We start from the raw sequence: 21,104 nt of genomic DNA on the forward strand, positions 1-21,104 counted from the left end.
GCCTGTGACCTTCCAATTCCTGATTTCATTCCTTACAGTTGAAACTTACAGTTTAAACCTATGAGATAGCTTTTTTTAGCCTTCACCTAAGGGTACAACTACAGGATTGTCTTCAACGTGATTCCGGCGGATCCGACGTGGTGCACTAAAACGCAGGCGTCAAGTCGGATGCGACGGAAAATAAGGTAAGAATTACAAATGTGGATGGTGTCACAGCTTTCATCCGATGCAACATGACTGTCAGATTTAGGCGCTGCATCTGACAGTCGTGTCAGCTGAATGCTGCGACACTGCTATAGCTTACCTGATGCCTGCGTTTTGGCGCACCATGTTGGAGTCACCCCTCATGTAGTTGTACCCTAAACCATGATACTGAACAATCTTTGTTTTCAGATTTTTTGAGAGTTGCTTTGAGGATCCCATTGTAAGGCCAAAGGCCTCAGGAGTAGTGAGGACCAAGGGAGGAAATAACAATGTCCAAGTTCGCAGTACAGATAAAGATGAAACAGAAGAATGGTCAAACAGGCAACAAGATCAGTCCAGGCAGAAGAGGTTCAAGGTCGAAGTTTTCAGGCAAAGGTCGGTACACAAATATCAAGAAGTTCGCAATGAATCACACCCAGGAGTAGTAAACTAAACCTATAATCGGGCATTGAGGGAATCCTGGAGTTGCTTTAAATAGGCCAGGTTTCGGCGCCAATTTTGGACGCGCTGACGTCATGACGCCGACGCTGACGCACTGACGCCAGCGTCCTGACGTTGACGCACTGACGCCAGCGTCCTGACGTTGACGCACTGACGCCAGCGTCCTGACGTTGACGCACTGACGCCAGCGTCCTGACGTTGACGCACGTTCTGACGCCGGCGTCCGTTCCGACGCCGGCGACCAATCCGGGGACGGAAAGACGCTGACGTCATCGTGCTGCGACCAGCAGGATCCAGGGGGCTGCCATCTTGGACGCCATCTTGGGAAGGACTTACGGTTTTCCTTACAGTACCCCCCTCCTCAGGGGGGGCCTCAGGACCACCTGGGCTGGACGGGAATCTCCGATGAAATTTTTGGACCAAGAGAGGAGCATGGACATCGGAGCTTTTTACCCAGGAACACTCCTCAGGACCGAATCCTTTCCATTCAATAAGATACTGCAGGGTGCCTCTAGAAATTCGAGAATCCAAAATCTTCTTTACCTCGAACTCTTGATGCCCATCCACAACGACAGGAGCTGGGGAAGAAGCAGAAGAAGAAGACGAAACTGCAGGTTTAAGTAAAGAAACATGGAAGGCATTGGGGATCCGCATCTCAGGAGGAAGTTGCAGGCGCACAGCCACAGGGTTGATGATCTCGGTGATAGGGAAGGGACCAATAAACTTGGGACCAAGTTTAGGTGAGGGAACTTTGAGGCGGATATTGCGGGTAGACAGCCAGACCTTGTCACCAGGAACATACAGAGGGGAAGAAACCCTTCTCTTGTCAGCGAACTTCTTCTGTGCAAGCGAGCTCTTCTCCAGGTTGACAGTAGTAGCCTGCCAGATCACCAGCATGTGGGCAGCCTGATCGTTGGCGGCAGGGACATTTGTGAGCAGTAGATCTTGAGGAAAGGCCAGGGGGTTAAGATCATAAACACAAAAAAAAGGAGACTTTTCAGAGGAAGAGTGTATGGCATTATTATGTGCAAATTCGGCCCAAGGGAGGAGGTCAGCCCAATCATCCTGACACAGGGACACATGACACCGAAGGAACTGTTCAAGAGCCTGGTTAACTCTTTCTGCCGCTCCATTAGACTGGGGATGATAAGAAGAAGAAAATTGGAGAGAAATGTCCAGGGCTTTACAAAGGGACCTCCAAAACTTTGAAACAAATTGGGACCCCCGGTCAGAGACAATCTCAGCAGGAAAACCATGGAGACGGAAAATGTGTTTAATAAATAACGAAGAAAATTCTGGAGCTGAAAGGAGTTTCCGGAGAGGGATAAAGTGTGCCATCTTACTAAACCTGTCAATCACCACCCAGATAACGGTGTAGCCAGAGGAAGCAGGAAGATCCACGATGAAATCCATTGCCAAATGGGTCCAAGGGCGGGATGGAACAGGCAAAGGTAAAAGTAGGCCTTTAGGAGGAGAATGTCCTGATTTGGATACAGCACAAGTGGAGCAGGAAGAAACAAAATCTTTAACATCCTTTCTTAAGGAAGGCCACCAGACGAGACGAGATAAAAGTTCAGTCGTCTTTTTAATTCCCGGATGACCGGCCTGCTTAGAACTGTGAGACTGGATCAAAATGGACTGACGAAGCTCAGGAGGAACAAAGGCTACGCCCACAGGAGTTTCCACAGGAGCAGAAGATTGAATGGACAAGAGATGCGAAGCAAGGGAAGGGAACAGGGCAGCAATGATCTTTGTAGGAGGCAAAATGGATTCTGGGTCTTCGGAGATGGGATCTTCAGGGATAAAACTTCTGTAAAGAGCATCCGCTTTCTTGTTTCTTGAACCAGGACGAAAAGTTAAGATGAAGTTAAAACGTGAGAAGAACAATGCCCATCTGGCTTGTCGGGGATTGAGGCGCTTAAGGGTCTGGATATATTCTAGGTTTTTGTGGTCGGTGAAGATGGTCACAGGGACCAATGACCCTTCAAGAAAGTGTCTCCACTCGTCTAGAGCAAGCTTGACGGCCAGTAACTCACGGTTCCCAACGTCATAATTCCTTTCGGAGGAGGAAAACTTTTTGGAAAAGAAGGCACACGGATGCAGTTTACCATCAGAAGAGGATCTTTGGGATAATATTGCTCCTGCTCCGATGTCCGAGGCATCTACTTCGATGAAGAAAGGTTGGAGAGGTTCAGGGTGCCTGAGGATTGGGTCAGATGAAAAGGATTCTTTAAGAGTCTTGAAGGCTTCCAAGGCTAGAGGAGGCCAATGCTGTGGTTTACCCCCTTTTTGTATAAGAGCAAGAATTGGAGCAATTTTTGACGAAAAACCTTTAATAAACTGTCTATAATAGTTAGCAAAGCCGATGAATCTTTGAACAGCCTTGACACTGGTGGGGAGAGGCCAATCTTGAATTGCCGAAACCTTGGCTGGGTCCATCTTGAAGCCTTGTTGGGAAATGATGTATCCTAGGAAGGAGATGGATGATACTTCAAAGGAACATTTCTCCAACTTGGCAAACAGGTTGTTCTTTCGAAGACGAGAAAGTACTTCTTGAACTTGAAGACGATGCTCAGCAAGATTCTTGGAAAAAATAAGGATATCGTCCAAGTACACCACCACATACTGGCCCAGTAAATCCCTGAAAATGTCATTCACAAATTCTTGGAAGACCGCGGGGGCGTTACAGAGACCGAAAGGCATGACAAGGTATTCATAATGCCCGTCCCGTGTGTTGAAAGCGGTCTTCCATTCATCTCCCTCTCTGACCCGGATTAAATTATAAGCCCCACGAAGATCCAACTTGGTGAAAAGACAAGCCCCTTTGAGTTGGTCGAACAGTTCGGAGATGAGAGGAAGGGGATAACGGTTTTTAATTGTGATTTTATTTAAACCTCTATAATCAATGCAGGGCCGCAAACCTCCATCTTTCTTCTCAACAAAGAAGAAGCCGGCTCCAGCCGGGGAAGAGGAAGGACGAATAAAACCTCTTTGCAGGTTCTCTTGAATGTACTCCTTCATGGCACAGGTTTCAGAAGGAGAAAGCGGATAGGTGCGACCCCTGGGAGGCATGGTTCGAGGAAGAAGTTCGATGGGGCAATCATAGGGACGATGGGGAGGCAGGACTTCGGCAGACTTTTTATTGAAGACATCAGAGAAGGCTTGATAAACAAAGGGCAAAGAAGAATTGGAAGACACAGATGAAGCTTTAATGATGGATTTGGTGGGTAAACAATTTTGTTGGCAGAAGGAACTCCATCGGGAGATCTGAGACGAAGCCCAATCGATTACTGGGTTATGAATATTCAACCAGGGCAAACCAAGTACAATGGGGGTAGAAGGACAATCAATTAGAAGGAAGGACAATCTTTCAAGGTGCATGGATCCCACAATAACGGAAAGTTCATCGGTGGAGTGGGAAATTGTAGCAGAGGAAAGTGGACGATCGTCAATTGCCAATGCACGAAGAGGAACAGCCAGAGGTCGCAGGGGAATAGAGTGGCTTTCAGCGAAGACTTTATCCATGAAATTCCCAGCTGCGCCGGAGTCAAGGAAAGCTTCAGAAGAAATCGTCCGGGTTCCAAAACGAATCTGCACAGGAAGGAGGAAGCGTTGAGCAGAAGAATGGGGAGAGGGAACAATTCCACCCAGGTAAGTCTCCCCAGTCTTACCTAGGTGTTGGCTTTTCCCGGCTTCACTGGGCACTCATAGGCGAAGTGGGATTTTCCACCACAATAGAGGCAAAGTCCAGCAGCCCTTCTCCGAAGCTTTTCCTGTTCGGTCAGACGAGCCCGTCCGATCTGCATTGGTTCTTCCGAAGGCAGGGAAGAAGAAGCAGGAGCCGCAGGATTTGGAGAAGACAAGGTGGAAGCCGGGTTGAGAAGAAAGGGTCTTTGAAAACGAGGAGCCAGAGTAGGTTGGAACCTGTGGAATCTTTTGGTTGGGGAGCGCTCTCTGTCGAGTTCAGCTTGAAACTCCCTCTGCCGAGTATCTACCTTTATGGCCAGGGCGACTAGATCTTCCCAACGGGATGGAATTTCCCTGGACACCAGATCAGTCTTAATACGTATCGCCAGGCCGTTGTAAAAGGCAGCGTGATACCCGTCATTGTTCCACGAAGTCTCTGCAACCAGGGTGCGGAATTCAATGGCGTACTCCGAGACTGAGCGAGTTCCCTGTTGAAGATGGAACAGGCGTGCGGAGGAAGCATTGGCACGACCCGGAGCATCAAAGACCACTCGAAGTTCTCGAACGAAGGCTCTAGCATCATCGATAATGGGATCCTCCTTCTCCCATAGAGGCGAAGCCCATTCCAGTGCCTTCCCTTGCAGACGGGAGAATATGAAGCCCACCTTGGCACGTTCAGACACGAACTGGCTGGGTGCGAGTGCAAAGTGGACCTCGCACTGGTTGATAAACCCACGGCAGGCTGCAGGATCACCACTGTAGAGTGGAGGGGCCGGAATGCGGGGCTCGGAGACGTGAAGCGGGGCCGCAGGTACAGGTGCAGGAATAGGATCGGCGGGTGTTAAAGCCGACAGTTTAGCAAGAATGGTCTCCAGAGCCTGGCCAAAGTGAGACTGCTGTACCTCATAGGACTGCATCCGGGAAGCCAGACCACGAAGCGCTCCACCGACATCAGGCGGCGCTGGATTCTCCTCCGAAGGGTCCATGGCCCGATTATAATGTAAGGCCAAAGGCCTCAGGAGTAGTGAGGACCAAGGGAGGAAATAACAATGTCCAAGTTCGCAGTACAGATAAGGATGAAACAGAAGAATGGTCAAACAGGCAACAAGATCAGTCCAGGCAGAAGAGGTTCAAGGTCGAAGTTTTCAGGCAAAGGTCGGTACACAAATATCAAGAAGTTCGCAATGAATCACACCCAGGAGTAGTAAACTAAACCTATAATCGGGCATTGAGGGAATCCCGGAGTTGCTTTAAATAGGCCAGGTTTCGGCGCCAATTTTGGACGCGCTGACGTCATGACGCTGACGCACTGACGCCAGCGTCCTGACGTTGACGCACGTTCTGACGCCGGCGTCCGTTCCGACGCCGGCGACCAATCCGGGGACGGAAAGACGCTGACGTCATCGTGCTGCGACCAGCAGGATCCAGGGGGCTGCCATCTTGGACGCCATCTTGGGAAGGACTTACGGTTTTCCTTACACCCATGCTGTCACTCTTCAGAGGAGAGTCAAACAGAAGCACAACTTGCAATTGGCCACCTTAAATACCTTATCCCATGATTGAACACAACTGCCTATGAAGTTCAAGGCTTAACAAGCTAATCCAACCAATTTATTGTTGCCAGTAATCAGTATTGGGCAACTACATGCATTCAAATTAACAAAATTACAAGGGTACCCACATTTTTGCACAGCCAGTTTTTCACATTTGATTTATTTTAATACAACTGAATACTGAGTCACAAAAAATCTTTGTTCAGAAAAAACGCAGTAGACATACCACAGTTATCTTTTTTTGTTGAAAGTGGAGTACATTATTATACAGGCTCAGAGCGGTTCCCAAACTTTTTCACATGACACACACACAGTTTTTTTCCATGTACTTATGGATGTGTGCTCCACTGTTTCTCTTGCCGCATTCTTACCACATGGCACTTAACTGTGTACATATATTTATATATATATATATATATATATATATATATACACAATTAAGTGGTAAGAATGTGGAAGAGAAACAGTAGGATGGAGGTCCTTGCTCCCTAGAGCTTACAGTCTAAGTGACTGTAGTTCAAAGAGCTGCAAATTTAATGATGGATTTAGTTCTGAGTATAGAATTGCATGTAGTTATGTAGTATGAAACGATATCCTTTTAGTAAGACTGCAATATTTCTTATCCTTATTTTACCTTGCTAAAATATTGTTTTACGTTAAAGCAGTAACACCACTTCAAGTTTTTGCTGGTAGAATATGTGTTTTATTAATAATGCCTATCTACTTTAATTAGGAAGCACATTACACAGTTTCCAAGAATAATATTCGGAACAGCAGAAGAAACAAAAGATTCTGGAAGTGTTCCTTCTGACATTACAGACAACTGGGAAATATTCTACGAAATACCATATTATATAAACAGCATTTTTTTTTTTTTAGAGTTTTGCTTATCAGCGTATTGGTACATTGCAGAACTTTCTGGCAGACCTTTCAAACCTTAAACTTAATGCATAACACAGAACATTACATTTCTAAACTCCTGGGAAGGAGTATAATATTTGAAGAAGCCAGACTGCATAATAATAAGACAAAGTACAGGTACACACAAAATAATACAAATGCAGTGACATTTTCAGACAGCCCTATGCTCTTAAAACAAGCATAGGTCATGTTTTCTGCAGTCAATGTTCGCGGGTGTAACAATTTTATTACACTAGATTCTAATGTTAACATAGAATTGGCTAGGGAGATTTGCTTGTCAAGAGGGTAGTAATCAGCAGGAAAGGGAAGGTAATAAGTGTATGTTGGTTAAGATATTTGTACCTTCACATTTTTTCATTCTTCCAGTAGCTAAGGAAGTGAGCCAAATGTTTTAGAAAATATGCCCTACAGCAAATAAACCATTGGGGAAGATTAATTAAAATCTGAATTGGGAATTTCCAACAAGAGTGCAGAAGCTCTTTGTTATAGGCCTTTATAAACCCTGCTCTGTACAGTCTGCATATCTGGCAACAGTGGGTTGCTTTGAAATGCCAAGCAAAAGGCTGCTCTGTGCCATTTACGTACTGCAGAATACAGTTTAACCAATGAAACAGCAGAGTCTTAAAGGAATTGTTCATAGTAAAAATAAAAACAAGGGTAAATAGGCTGTGCAAAATAAAAAATGTTTCTAATATAGTTAGTTAGGCAAAAAATTAATATATAAAGGCTGCAGAGGCTGAATGTGTAACATAATAGCCAGAACACTACTTCCTGCTTTGCAGCTCTCTTGGTTTCCACTGATTGGTTACCAGGCAGTGACCAATCAATGACTTGAGGGGGGACACATGGGTCATAACTGTTGCTTTTGAATCTGAGCTGAATGCTGAGGATCAATTGCAAACTCACTGAACAGATATGTCCCATGTGGCCCTCGCTTATAGTCACTGACTAATTCGGAGTTAGAGAGCTGAAAAGCAGGAAGTAGTGTTCTGGCTATTATGTTAGACATCCAGTCACTCCAGTCTTTATACATTACATTTTTGCCTCTCTAACTATATTAGAAACATTTTTTATTCTGCACATACAATCTATTTACGTTTTATTTGTACACTGAAGTGTTCCTTTAAGTGCATATTGAATATAAAGGTGTAATGGAAAGGGGGTACATTTCGGTTTAAATTTTGCAATCATGGTTGTAACCAGTACAGGTTTTATTATTGTAGAGAAAAAGGTAATAATTGTTTAAAATGTTGATTATTTCATTAAAATGGAGTCTATGGGTGATAACATTCCCACAATTCGGAGTATTCTGGATAATGGGTTTCCGGATAATGGATCCTATATCTGTTAATATAAATTAAGCATTTAAGGGAGTGACATTGTAGTATAAATGCAGGAGAAGAAAAATCAGCCATGGAAATGTAGTTCCGGGAAAACAAAAAAATCCTACAACATAAATTCAAGGTTTGACCATAGTAAAGTTGCCAAAAAAGAAAACAATGCAAGTTTATATAACTAACATATTACTGCCCATCAAGTCCTGCAAAAACAAATAATGAAGCAAATTTAACACCGATTTGTTCTGATTCATTATCCTTTTCTGGCAACACGGCAAAGTGAACAGTAAATCATAGCAGATTAGTGCTAATTCTACTCCAGTGTTTGTTTTTACAGGACTCGATGGATTGTTATATGTTACCCATCTTTTGAGTGTCAGTTACTCAAGAGCAGCAAGCAGAGCATGTAGAGTGTAACCAAGTTTAAAGGTCATTAGAAATCATCATAACATTAGCAGAGAGTGAAGCTACATCTGTTATAGAAGCTGATGCTACAGGGCAGAATACTGGACTGGTTGCTATGCTGCTATGTAATGCGAATCTTAATGAATTACTATTCAGCCTTTGATCATGAATTTTACATGGTATTTATACTGTACATTGCTGGTCTGTCCCTAAGCTCAAGTAACTGAGAGCAGCACAGAGCATGTGCTGTGAATCAGCAAAAAATAAAACATGAGCCTTTCTTATCTTGTTGATTGTTAAACTTTAGTTCTTCTTTAAAACTGAAAGTCTTAACTTTGCAGCCGAAGGGCTTTAATATGGTCCAAGGATCAATGTTAGGATCATGCAGGATCACGGCGTACAGGTGGCATTTGAAAATTTAAAAATCCCTAATTTATCTGTTTTGCGATTCTGCAGGAATAAATATAATATCTGTGTAAATAAACTCAATTTAATAAATTAAATGTCATCATTTCTGAATGTTATATAATGACAGTAACTTCAGGTAGGCTTAAAAACACAGCATCCATAAAAAAGAAAAGGGAGGTAAAGGTAAGAAACATTATGCACTCTAGGTCCTGCCACACAGAACAAATCAAATAGTGTGCAACACTTGTACAAATACCTTCAGGGCATTGCTGTTAGTCCTACCCAATGAAGTTCAAGAAAAGGAGACGACGCTTTAATTTAGTACCCAAGTGCCCCATATTTGTGTAGAGTTCCATTTGATTGTCCGGTTGAGCATTAGTCTGTATGTAGTCCCAGGTGATAAATAGCAAGATTTTGTGAGGCTAAAGGGCTTTCAATACATTTTCCAGAATACTTTGCAGTTAAGAGTTACCTCAGTTTGAGGTGGGTGTAATTTGATTAGTTGCACTTGAATAGACTGTATAAATAGAATGCCTGGGACTCAAAGCAAAGCTGAGGTTGACTGACAATCTTGAGAGGAGTCTCTTTCTCATGGAGTAAGCCCTAGCTAGGTCAGGTAGTATTGGGGAGGAGAACAGCTGCAGACATAGGATGCAGTCAGTTAGGTAAGAGTAAAAAAAAAAAAAAGCCTGGCTAATAGGTAAATGTTTAAACTAGGCAAGGCGGGAGTTTGAGCATTACAGAGAAGATAGTCTAGATAGTGCTGTGGGATAAGAATGGGGTCAAGAGGAAGGTGTAAAGGGCACAGAGTACACCTTGTATAGGACTACAGGGGAGGGTCCTGGACAACATGTGTATATCACCTTTATTGAAGAGCTATTTACTGCAGCAGTACTGGAAATAAGAGAGCCCTGGGAGTTCAGGATGGGGGATAGTATGTGTACAGGTAAAACAGTGTGAAACCTCTATCCTGTTGTGAACCTGAAAGTTTGCAGCACCATGTGAGCTTGAACCCTGAGTGGGAAAACCATTTACTTTGGTGTATGCTGTAAATGAAAAGGGACTACTTTGTGCTGAATTTTCAGATATTGACAGCACCAATCATGAATTCCTTTGCTTAAAATGCCTTTATTGAGACATGGGTTCAGACCCCAATACACTTGGCAACGTTTCAGACCGCCATCGGTCTTTTATCAAGCTTGATAAAAAGACCAATGGCGGTCTGAAACGTTGCCAAGTGTATTGGGGTCTGAACCCATGTCTCAATAAAGGCATTTTAAGCAAAGGAATTCATGATTGGTGCTGTCAATATCTGAAAATTGTGAGTGAACGGATACATGGTGGAAACCGTTGTACGTGCATCAGGCCCTAAGAATTGGGAGGCTACAGGTGCTGACTAAGAATCCTACTTTGTGCTGAAGAAAGACTTGGCATCTCTGCAATATATTAACTGGGTATGCCAAATATACTTGTCAGAAGTTGCAAAGCAAAACCATTATGGTTTGGTAAAAGGCACTGAGGTTGGTAAGAAAATAAATAAAAAGTATGCAAACAAGGATTGGACAAGCTAAATGAAAATAACATTGAAGGGAGGAGTAAAATAAATCCATAGTTATTTTCTTAATATGAAATAATTTAAAAGGGAGATAAATTGTTTTATGAGAACGAGAAAAGACCTGTACCTATTGGGGGGTGCTGCTTTTCCAGTCTTGAGTTATACGTTTTTTTTAGCAAGGATCACTGTTTCGTGGATAAACAGATTGTGATATTGGTTGATAATGGTGTTCCCGAGGATGTTGAGCAAGAAAACTTTTTGAGTTCTACTCAATGTTTTTGCACCATAGTGTTTTTTTTCCAGAATTGTAGACCAGTGTAGTTTAGTATCAGGACATTCCCATAACATATTAACCAGGTCACCCTTTGCCAGACTGCATCTCACACATGCATCAGGTACAGCAGGGCTCATTAAAGGGCACCTATCACACCTAAAATCAAACACATATTAACAATCTGACCAGTACAACATAAACACGTTTAATCAAACTACATATATAGTTTTTTGAAAAAACTGCAGGTTTTAAAAAATCCCTTACTTTGTCAAATGGGTTCTTTCACTGAGGGAGGCCATACTGAGACTATAACAGAGACTATAATATGAAAATTTCAGGAGCATGTTCAGATTGTAACACTGCTTTGAGTATTCTACCCAGAATGCCTTGTTTTAGTAAACTCCTCCACTAGAAGTATCAGGAGATTTCCCGGCCTATCTTGTCCCCTGCTGGTGATGTTATTATGCAAATGAAGGGCACACACTAACTTCCAGCAGGTGGCAGCACTACTGAACAGCAGCTAACACAGAGGTTTGGCTGATTTGAAAATAGCTTAGAAGGGTTGATAAGCAACAAGGAATTTCAACTGAGCATGTGCGAGATTTGAGAGCTGCAGTTGGCTGGGAAGATATAGGTAGGAGGAGCCAGTGAAATCCAAGATGGCTGCCTCAGCTAGAACTGCAGTGGAGATAGGGGAGATCTTGCAGAAGGAATAGTGAGCTGGTCATTTACATTATACAAACAATTCTAACTGTTTTAAAAATCAGATTTCTTGAACTTTCACATTGTGTATTTACTTAAGAAATGATTTTAGTTATGATTGGTGCCCTTTAAGTGCAGTCTCAGTATGCAATTCATACATTAGATAATTTGGAGCCTGTAACACAGAGAAAACTTTTGAGGGGATCCCTGTGCTTCTAGTCATTCCTCATCTAAAAAAGTAGGTACTGTTAGTTCCCAAAGGCCAGCCCTACTTTTCTGTTAGCGATGAGTACAGTATGGATAGTAGACTTTTGTGGAGGACCTATTAAGGCAGAATAGCAGCCTATTTTCAGGAATGGTTATGTCCTCTTTTCTATGAGCATTCATTAGGGAAGTTTCAATTCTTATATGTTGAAGTCACTGGCTAGCTTCCTGAATGGACAAATACCATTCCCTATAGCAAACAAGGGAAAGTTGTGCTCACCACTAATTTTTAAAACCATTAGGCAGGGGTTCAATGAGGCTGTGACCACAAAATACATATAGACAAATATAATAGTCCTCTGTACTCATCCCATTATCAGTATAGTTAAGACATTAAGGGGCACATTTACTAATGGTCGAATATCGAGGGTTATTAATTAACCCTCGATATTCGACTATCGAAGGATTTACCGTTATTCGTTCGATTGAACCTTCCCCATAGGCTAAAATTGATGCTCGGTAGGTTTTAGTTGGCGAAGTAGGGGGTCGAAGTATTTTTTAAAGAGACAGTACTTTGACTAACGAATGGTCGTATAGTCGCACGATTTTTAGTTCGATTCGAAGTCGTAGTCAAAGGTCGAAGTAGCCAATTCGATGGTCGAAGTAGCCAAAAAAAACATTCGAAATTCAAAGTATTTTTTCTTCTATTCCTTCACTCGAGCTAAGTAAATTTGCCCCTAAATGACATTGCCCCATTTTGAGCATACAGCTACAAAAAAATGCCATACCCTTTAAACAAAACAGGGATTGTTTGTCCATATATTGCAATATAGTTACATAGTTAAATTGGGTTGAAAAAAGACAAAGTCCATCAAGTTCAACCCCTCCAAATGAAAACCCAGCATCCATACATACACCCCTCCCTACTTTTAATTAAATTCTATCTACCCATACCTATACTAACTATAGAGCTTAGTATCACAATAGCCTTTGATATTATGTCTGTCCAAAAAATCATCCAAGCCATTCTTAAAGGCATTAACTGAATCAGCCATCACAACATCACCCAGCAGTGCATTCCACAACCTCACTGTCCTGACTGTGAAGAACCCCCTTACGTTGCTTCAAATGAAAGTTTTTTTCTTCTAGTCTAAAGGGATGGCCTCTGGTACGGTGATCCACTTTTTGGGTAAAAAGGTCCCCTGCCATTTGTCTATAATGTCCTCTAATGTACTTGTAAAGTATAATCATGTCCCCTCACAAGTGCCTTTTTTCCAGAGAAAACAACCCCAACCTTGACAGTCTACCCTCATAATTTAAGTCTTCCGTCCCTCTAACCAATTTAGTTGCACGTCTCTGCACTCTCTCCAGCTGATTTATATCCCTCTTAAGGACTGGAGTCCAAAACTGCACTGCATACTCCAGATGAGGCCTTACCAGGGACCTATAAAGAGGCATAATTATGTTTTCATCCCTTGAGTTAATGCCCTTTTTTATGCAAGACAGAACTTTATTTGCTTTAGTAGCCACAGAATGACACTGCCCAGAATTAGACAACGTGTTATCTACAAAGACCCCTAGATCCTTCTCATTTAAGGAAACTCCCAACACACTGCCATTTAGGGGCCGATTCACTAAGCTTGAGTGAAGGATTCGAATGAAAAATACTTCGAATTTCGAAGTATTTTTTGGGTACTTCGACCATCGAATGGGCTACTTCGACCTTCGACTACGACCTTCGACTTCGATTCGAACGTTTCGAACGAAAAATCGTTCGACTATTCGACCATTCGATAGTCGAAGTACTTTCCCTTTAAAAAAAACTTCGACCCCCTACTTCGGCAGATAAAACCTACCGAAGTCAATGTTAGCCTATGGGGAAGTTCCCCATAGGTTTGCTAACCTTTTTTTGATCGAAGGATTTTCCTTCGATCGTTGGATTAAAATCCTTCGAATCGTTCGATTCGAAGGATTTAATCGTTCGATCGAACGAAAAATCCTTCGATCGATCGAACGAACGTTTAGCGCTAAATCCTTCGACTTCGATATTCGAAGTCGAAGGATTTCAATTCGAGGGTCGAATTTCGAAGTATTTTTAACTTCGAAATTCGACCCTTAGTGAATCTGCCCCTTAGTGTATAACTTCCATTTATATTATTTTTGCCAATATTTATATATATTTAAGCTGGCCAACTACGTCAAAGTTATCCCATATCTGGCCAGTCCTACCTACACTCAAATTGCATCAGATTCATTAAGAATTCTATTGCTTCATTATACGTTTTACAAAGGGACTACGTTTTACCTGCAACTTACTTGCTGCTTTCAAAGTAAAACTCCCAAACTTTGCTGCTGTTTTATTAGACACCAGTGAGATCACCTGACTATAGCTGGGTAGGGTGGGAGCTACAACATAGAGCTGGCCACTGCTCCTGTATAAACTATAACAAACAAAGGAAAGTTGTGCTCAGAACTAATTTTTAAAACCATTAGGCAGGGGTGCAATGAGGGTGTGACAACAAAATACAAATAGACAACTACAAGAGGTCCTCTGCACTCAACCCATTACCAATATATTCAAGACATTGAAACATTTTGTGCATACAGCTACTAAAAATATACATTTCAGCCCCAGGATCATGAACTATAATCAGATGATGTTACAAGTGAAAGGTAGGAATTACCATGTACAAATAAAATAAAACTTTTGGCATACTTTGCTTGCTAACTTATAAACAAAAATCAGGGGACAGGATTTTACTTGAACAGTTCAAATTAGGAAAATCTGTACCCTTTCATTTAAGTGTGTACTTTTCTATTCCATTTTGGCTGAAGTTTTTCTGTCATCGTGAAAATACAAATAAATATTTGCCAGCTTCTTTGTCATGGGAATGCAACACAATTGTTCCAACTAACAATCCAGGAAAATAAAACTTAAGGTTAATCACAGATATATTTTAGACAGCAGAAGAAATCAGCTCCTTTATCTCTCATTTATCTGAATGGGAAATACTTAGCTGCAAAGCGATGGCTTGCCTCTAGTGAGTTTTTTACAGTCTACAGGTCCACACACCTGTTCTTCCTTCCAAGTGTTACCCAGGGCAAATGCTAGAGTTAAGTTGCTGTTACAAAAAGAAAACTTGTGTTTTGTAAATCACTTTAAAAAGGGACTAGTTCCCAAACCTGTCATGAGATTACACAAATAAAGGGCGATTGCAGACTAAGCCCTGCTGATTCCTGGTCTGTTTCTACTTCTACAAATTAGTTTGATTACCACACGGTGGATGGTGTGTGTTGTAAATAGCAGGACTACACCAATCCTGATCTCTTCACTCACGTTTGTTTTGTTTTCAAGTACCTGGGCAAATATCCCTAATGTTTTACTTATCCCTCGGTGCAGATTCAGGCATCTGAGTTCAGGGACGCCATCTTCTTCTCTTTGGAAATCTTCGCAATGAGACTGGCCTGGTGGCACATGCGCAGTTGGTGCAATTTTCTGTTTTACGACGACTGCACATGCAGTCTCATTCCGAAGATTACTGAAGCGGCTGAAGATGGTGTCTGTGAACTCCAAAGCCTGGATCTGCACCAAGGGGTAAGTAAAGCGTTAGGGGCATTTGCCTGGGGATAAATACTAAGGCTTTCGGAAGGAGGGAGAGAGGTTAATGTAGGGTAGGGGTTTTTGAACTTTAGGGGTGAATTCTCCTTTAAAGGGCAATTCACCTTCATTAGCAAAACTGTAATATCACATAATAATGTGTTGAAACTTACATAACCTGCCAAATTTTGTAAAATTAACATGGTAATTAGGAGGTGTGGCCACAAAAAAATGGGTCCCTCTTTCTATTTCAAAAATGTTGGGAGGTAATATTTAACCACTATAAGTAGAACTATGCTAAAGTCTAAGGCATCATGGCTGCATTTTATATGTGATAGCACATTGCATGTAAAATGAAATCAAGTTCTCAAATCATCTGACTTTCATGGAGACATGGACTGGTATGTATTCTAAATGATTGACTAGGTGAGTTTATACAGCACAAAAGTTACAATATATTTCAATTGTGGTGCAACCTGAAATTCTGTAATCACACAGTTCAAATATTTTCCACAATTTTTAATGAAAATATCCCTGTGAGCACTTGAATTCCATTTCAGATGCAAGCAATGTGCATTAAGTCTAAGCAGGAAGACTGTTATTACATATAAAATGCGGGAGGCCATAAACCGAACCAGAGGCAACCTGCATCTCTGAGGAACTTTCTTTGCCTGCATTCTCCTACAATGTCCATTGATATATGCTGAGAGTTAGGTCTGCAGTTAACGTATAAAAGTTGATCATACTAAAAAAATAACATAACTAAAACACAAACCTAAAACAGTCTGTTTCATTCACAATGTAGACATTTAATAGAATAAAATTCACGCTTATAAACTTTAAACTGGCCATAGACATGCAGATTTATCTTTTGTCTGACGAACGATCGTGTGCTGAAATCTCCAGACCTACAACTACCATTCAGTTTTAATTAAGTAGTAAAAAGAACAAATCAGACGATGTTCTGGCCATTAATTCACAGACAGCAATTGTATGAAAGTTAAGTCCGACCAAATAGTAGTGACAATCACCCATTGATATCATCAGATAGGGAATACATGCAGGGATATTATCGTTAGCCGACAGAAATCTTCCAACCTGTACGATCAACTAAACAACTGGTCGCCATGGTACAAACAATGTCAGGAATATCCACACACGGTCTGAAAATTCTGAGAAGCAACTTTATCTTTGTGTCTATAGCTAGCTTAAAGGGGTTGTTCACTTTTAAATTAACTTTTAGTATGCTAAAAAGAGTGATTTTCTGAGACAATTTGCAATTGTTTTTCATTTTTTATTATTTGTGTTTTTAAGGTTATTTGGCTTTTTATTCAGCAGCTCTTCAGTTTGCAATTTCAGCAATTGTTGCTAGGGTCCATATTACCATAGCAACCATGCATTGATTTGAATGAGAGACTGGAATATGAACAGAAGAGAGATGGATTTGAAAGATGCGTAATAAAAAGTAGCAATAAAAAAAAAAGTGTAGCCTTACAGAGCATTTGTTTTTAGATGGGGGTCAGTCTCCCTCATTTGAAAGCAGGAAAGAGTCAGAAAAAAAGGTAAATAATTCAAAAACTGTCAAGGCCAATTGGGAAGTTGCTTAGAGCTAGCCATTCAATGACATAATAAAAATTAACTTAAGTATGTAGTGAATAAAGTACCCCCTCTTGTAAAATATAAGGATATTATTAGTTACCGAGGAGTTTCATGACCATATAAAAACACGAGGCCGAAGGCCGAGTGTTTTTATACAGGTCATGGAACTCCGAGGTAACTTCTAATATCCTCATATTTTACAACTGGGGGTACTTTATTTATTATAATACACAAATTTTAGTGAGTCATGTGACAGAAATGACATCACTACTCACCGTTTATAACTGATGACATCACTACTCACCGTTTATAAGGATATAATTTACAGGATATTCATGGCTTTTGTGTATTATAAGGGCATACGCTCAGATTCAGGGAGATTTAGTTGCCCAGCGATAAATTGCCTCTTCTTCTGGGCGCCTAATCTTCCCAAACTGCCTCCCGCCGGCTAGAATCGAAATCGTCGGCGGGATGACACTCGGAGCGCTTCGTTTTCTGAAGTCGCATGAAGTTTCCTCGTGATGCGACTTCGGAAAATGAAGTGATCCAAGTGCCATCCCGCTGGCGATTTAGACCCTAACCGGCAGGAAATCTTTCCGGGGAGATTAGTCACGCGAAGAAGAGGCGATTAGTCGCCAGGCAACTAAATCTCCCCGAATCTCAACGTCTGTCTCTGCCCTAAAGGTGAACCACCACTTTAAGGGCTATTCCACACGGGGAGATAGCCACGCGTTTGCGGTCGCGGCGACAAAGCGCCGCGCCAGTCGCCGCGACCGGCGCAGGCGACAGTTTTGTATGGGCGCCTATGTAAAAACGCCTGTGCTAACCACACGAGGCGATGCGCTTTTCAACAGTCGCCTGAAAATGCCTCGCCAGGCTTTTTCAGGCGACTGTTGAAAAGCGCATCGCCTCGTGTGGTTAGCACAGGCGTTTTTACATAGGCGCCCATACAAAACTGTCGCCTGCGCCGGTCGCGGCGACTGGCGCGGCGCTTTGTCGCCGCGACCGCAAACGCGTGGCTATCTCCCCGTGTGGAATAGCCCTAAATCTTTAGATGGCAATGATTAGAAATTGTAAATGTGAATCAGCGGTGAATGTACTAGATTGATATGTACATGTAAAGCCTGTTCTGTACAAGGTTTACTGTTCTGGGAAGTTATTTGGCATCTTTACAAGACTTAAAATAAACAAACTACCCACACACTTAAACAAAACTCTTATCGTTTGCTGCTATCTGTGTCACTTTTAGGAATACTGGAAATGAGTGTGAGAAATATGGAGGCACGGTGCCAAAAGAAGATGTTCTATTACCAGGTTAATACAGCTATATTAAAGCCTGTGTATTAAAGATTTCCTCTGTGGTAAATCTTAGTTTAACGCAGTCCTGTACTTCCTATTAGTTTGAACTAACTGTGGTGCAGGGAAGGGTCAGACGCAGGTGGAAAGCAACTTGTGTTAGGCACAAGCCTGTGCCACAGTGAGTACAAACTTAACAAATACAGAGCTGTGCAAACTCCTGTGATCCCCTGCAATAGAACACAGGAAAGATCTAACGCAGGAAGAATTGCTTATGTGTAAGAGCCCTTCAAGTCATTGCTGATAGGCCCTGAGGTGAGCCCCACCCTTCTAAATTTTTGTAGTGGACCTCAGTCAGCTAAAAAAGGGATGAAGGAAGCAACACAAAAAACATATAATTATATAGATAATTATATGTTTATTATGTTTATTATTATTAGGTGAGTAATAAAATATATAACCTGCTGGTGACCACCTTTAATTAAGTACATGATTGTCCCTCTTACATTATGCACTATTCTACTAGCTTTTTTATTTCTTTAAATTGGAGTTGTCTTCTCTACACCGCAGTAGCCTCAGCTACTGAGAAACTATTTCAGTACAGGGATCCTGCTATTATTTGAAAACAAAATAAAAAAAAAATATAAGAAATGCTCCTTTAAACAAACAGATGTGTTAATGATAATTAACTTTTACAACTTATAGATTTAAAAGGTGTGCAGTATATTCAGCTCAAGCGTAACGGGGCAATCCTCTCTTATATTTTATTAAAATGTGATTACCAAACACAGAGGATAAAAAGATAAAAGACCATGCAAAACAATTCCTTTGAGAACAGTTTCTGTGAAGGTATCCTTACATAAGTCACAATGAGCTCTGTAATGTCACTTCCCAGAAATGTCTCTGGTTTGAGACTGATAGTATAAAACATGTTCATAGCTCCCTCTGATGACCACTTGAAAATCACATCCCATTTTGTCCTTCGTGCATTCAGCTGCTGAGCGGTTAATTGCTTCCAAGTGAGGTCAGCAAAAGGTATTTATCGAAAACCATTGAACAACAACAGGCTCAACACACACACACAGAAAACCCCTCTTGCGTGTTGATTTATGGAAACAATTAGGATTGTGCTGGAGTTTTTCTGAGTTGAGAAATAGTTTGTCGTTACAGAATCTCATGTTGCAAACAGCAGTCAGGAGAAATGGAATACGTGTATATTCAGCTGTTATCTACAGGAACAAGTAAGTTATCTCTTCTTTCTTACACACTACTGAAGGTTTACAGTGTCAGCCTACTTTTTCTTTTCTGAATTTTCATAACTAAGATGCCACTGACATATACTTACAGATTTTTATATACTTTCAATGCATGTCTGTAACTGTTTGCTTCATAATGTTGAAGCCTGTTCTGACAGCTCACCTTAGGATGTGTGCTGTTGTGCATGAGGCATGCTTTGAAAAGCAACATCTGTTGCATGAATTTTTCAAAAACTAGAAAAAAAACACACACGTAGATATACTATCAGAAAGCATTTGCAGTGATGAAAGTCCTTGTTATTCGATTCCATTTGGAAAAAAAAAAAAAAAGAAAACATTTTTTTTTGGTTTTAATATGCATCTGCATTTTGTCCTATACTTTTTCAGAGGTACATTGCTGAAAACATACCACACTGGCAGATTTTTTTCTTCTTCAAGCTTATGCATATGGCATCTATCAGACTGTGCGTATATGTTCTTAACTTGTGACAATAAACAATATGAATTATAATTTCGTTACAGTTTTGTTACTTTTGCATCTAACAGCGAGCCCGTGCAGTCCTGAACATTTCAACTGCCGATATCACAATATCCTGATACTCTGAAGGGAACTGTGTTGGGAAACAATTGAGAAGTCCAGGTTTTATGGCTTACACAGAAGACAAGAATACAAGCCTGGAAGTGTCTTGAGTCAGGAATTTGCATCAACAGCACAGACTTCATTCAGGTCCTGGACCTAGAAAAACGAATCCACCTGAGATTTACGTTTCATTATGATGTCCATGAACACCCAGAGCAGTGCACTATAATGCGCACATGGATACTAACTTGGATCCTTCCAACTTTGCTCTACAGACCATATCTTCACATAATATTCATTCTGGGCACTTTGTCTCTAGCTTGCAATGACATGACTCCAGAGCAAATGGCTATAAACGTGAACTGCTCCAGCCCAGAAAGACATACAAGAAGTTATGATTATATGGAGGGAGGGGATGTAAGAATTAGGAAACTTTTTTGTCGAACGCAGTGGTATCTATGTATTGATAAACGAGGCAATGTGAAAGGAACACAGGACCCAAATAACAGCTTCAGTAAGTATTAATCTATTGATTTGTTATACAGGTGTTTGGTTTACAAACACCTGGTTTCTTAATGCCATCTTTCTTAAGTTGATTTTGATAGATGTATCTATAAGAAGACTTTAAGCTATGAAGGGCAGGGGCTTTCCTCCAATTGATGAATTCTTAGCATTTATGATTCTATGGCTGACTCTGCAATATGTTTGTTGCACTTGTTTCTTTTAACATATCTGACTGAGGGTCTATTCCACAGGAATTATATGAAGTGCTAATGATTCAGCATTACTTTGTTGTTTAGTGCATTTCCATCAGAGATGTGATGTGGGTAATATGGTGCTGGGACTGCCTGACCATGATACCTGGGCAGGTGACAATTTGGTGCTTTTCCAGTACTGTGTTTGCAATGCAAAACCCCCTATGATTTCAACTGAGCACTAAATAGCCTGGTAGACTGCTAGCACAATATAACAAAATGACAGTGAGACAGAGCCAAAAGATGCCTTGAACAGGTAGGATTTAGTATATGATATGGATGATTTATTACAGCAAGTTTTCTATTCAGGCTGAATTTAGTAATATTTA

At 41.3% G+C, this 21,104-nt stretch overlaps 2 protein-coding genes across 4 annotated transcripts in view; one reads left to right on the forward strand and one right to left on the reverse strand.

The window, feature by feature from the left end:
- The window catches only part of fam227b.L (family with sequence similarity 227 member B L homeolog), a 156,732-nt gene that overhangs the window by 62,820 nt on the left and 72,808 nt on the right, over positions 1–21,104 (reverse strand). The gene's annotated exons all lie outside the window — the stretch shown is intronic.
- fgf7.L (fibroblast growth factor 7 L homeolog) overlaps positions 19,052–21,104 on the forward strand; it is a 34,140-nt gene continuing 32,087 nt past the window's right edge. The window contains exons 1-2 of one of the 2 annotated variants that reach the window (XM_018251232.2): positions 19,052–19,425; positions 19,963–20,534. In XM_018251232.2, coding sequence (XP_018106721.1) covers positions 20,249–20,534 — 286 coding nt within the window. In that variant the 5' untranslated portion in view covers positions 19,052–19,425; positions 19,963–20,248. 2 annotated transcript variants of the gene reach the window in all.

Source organism: Xenopus laevis, chromosome 3L (assembly GCF_017654675.1).
Source record: "Xenopus laevis strain J_2021 chromosome 3L, Xenopus_laevis_v10.1, whole genome shotgun sequence".
Classification (NCBI taxonomy): domain Eukaryota; kingdom Metazoa; phylum Chordata; class Amphibia; order Anura; family Pipidae; genus Xenopus; species Xenopus laevis.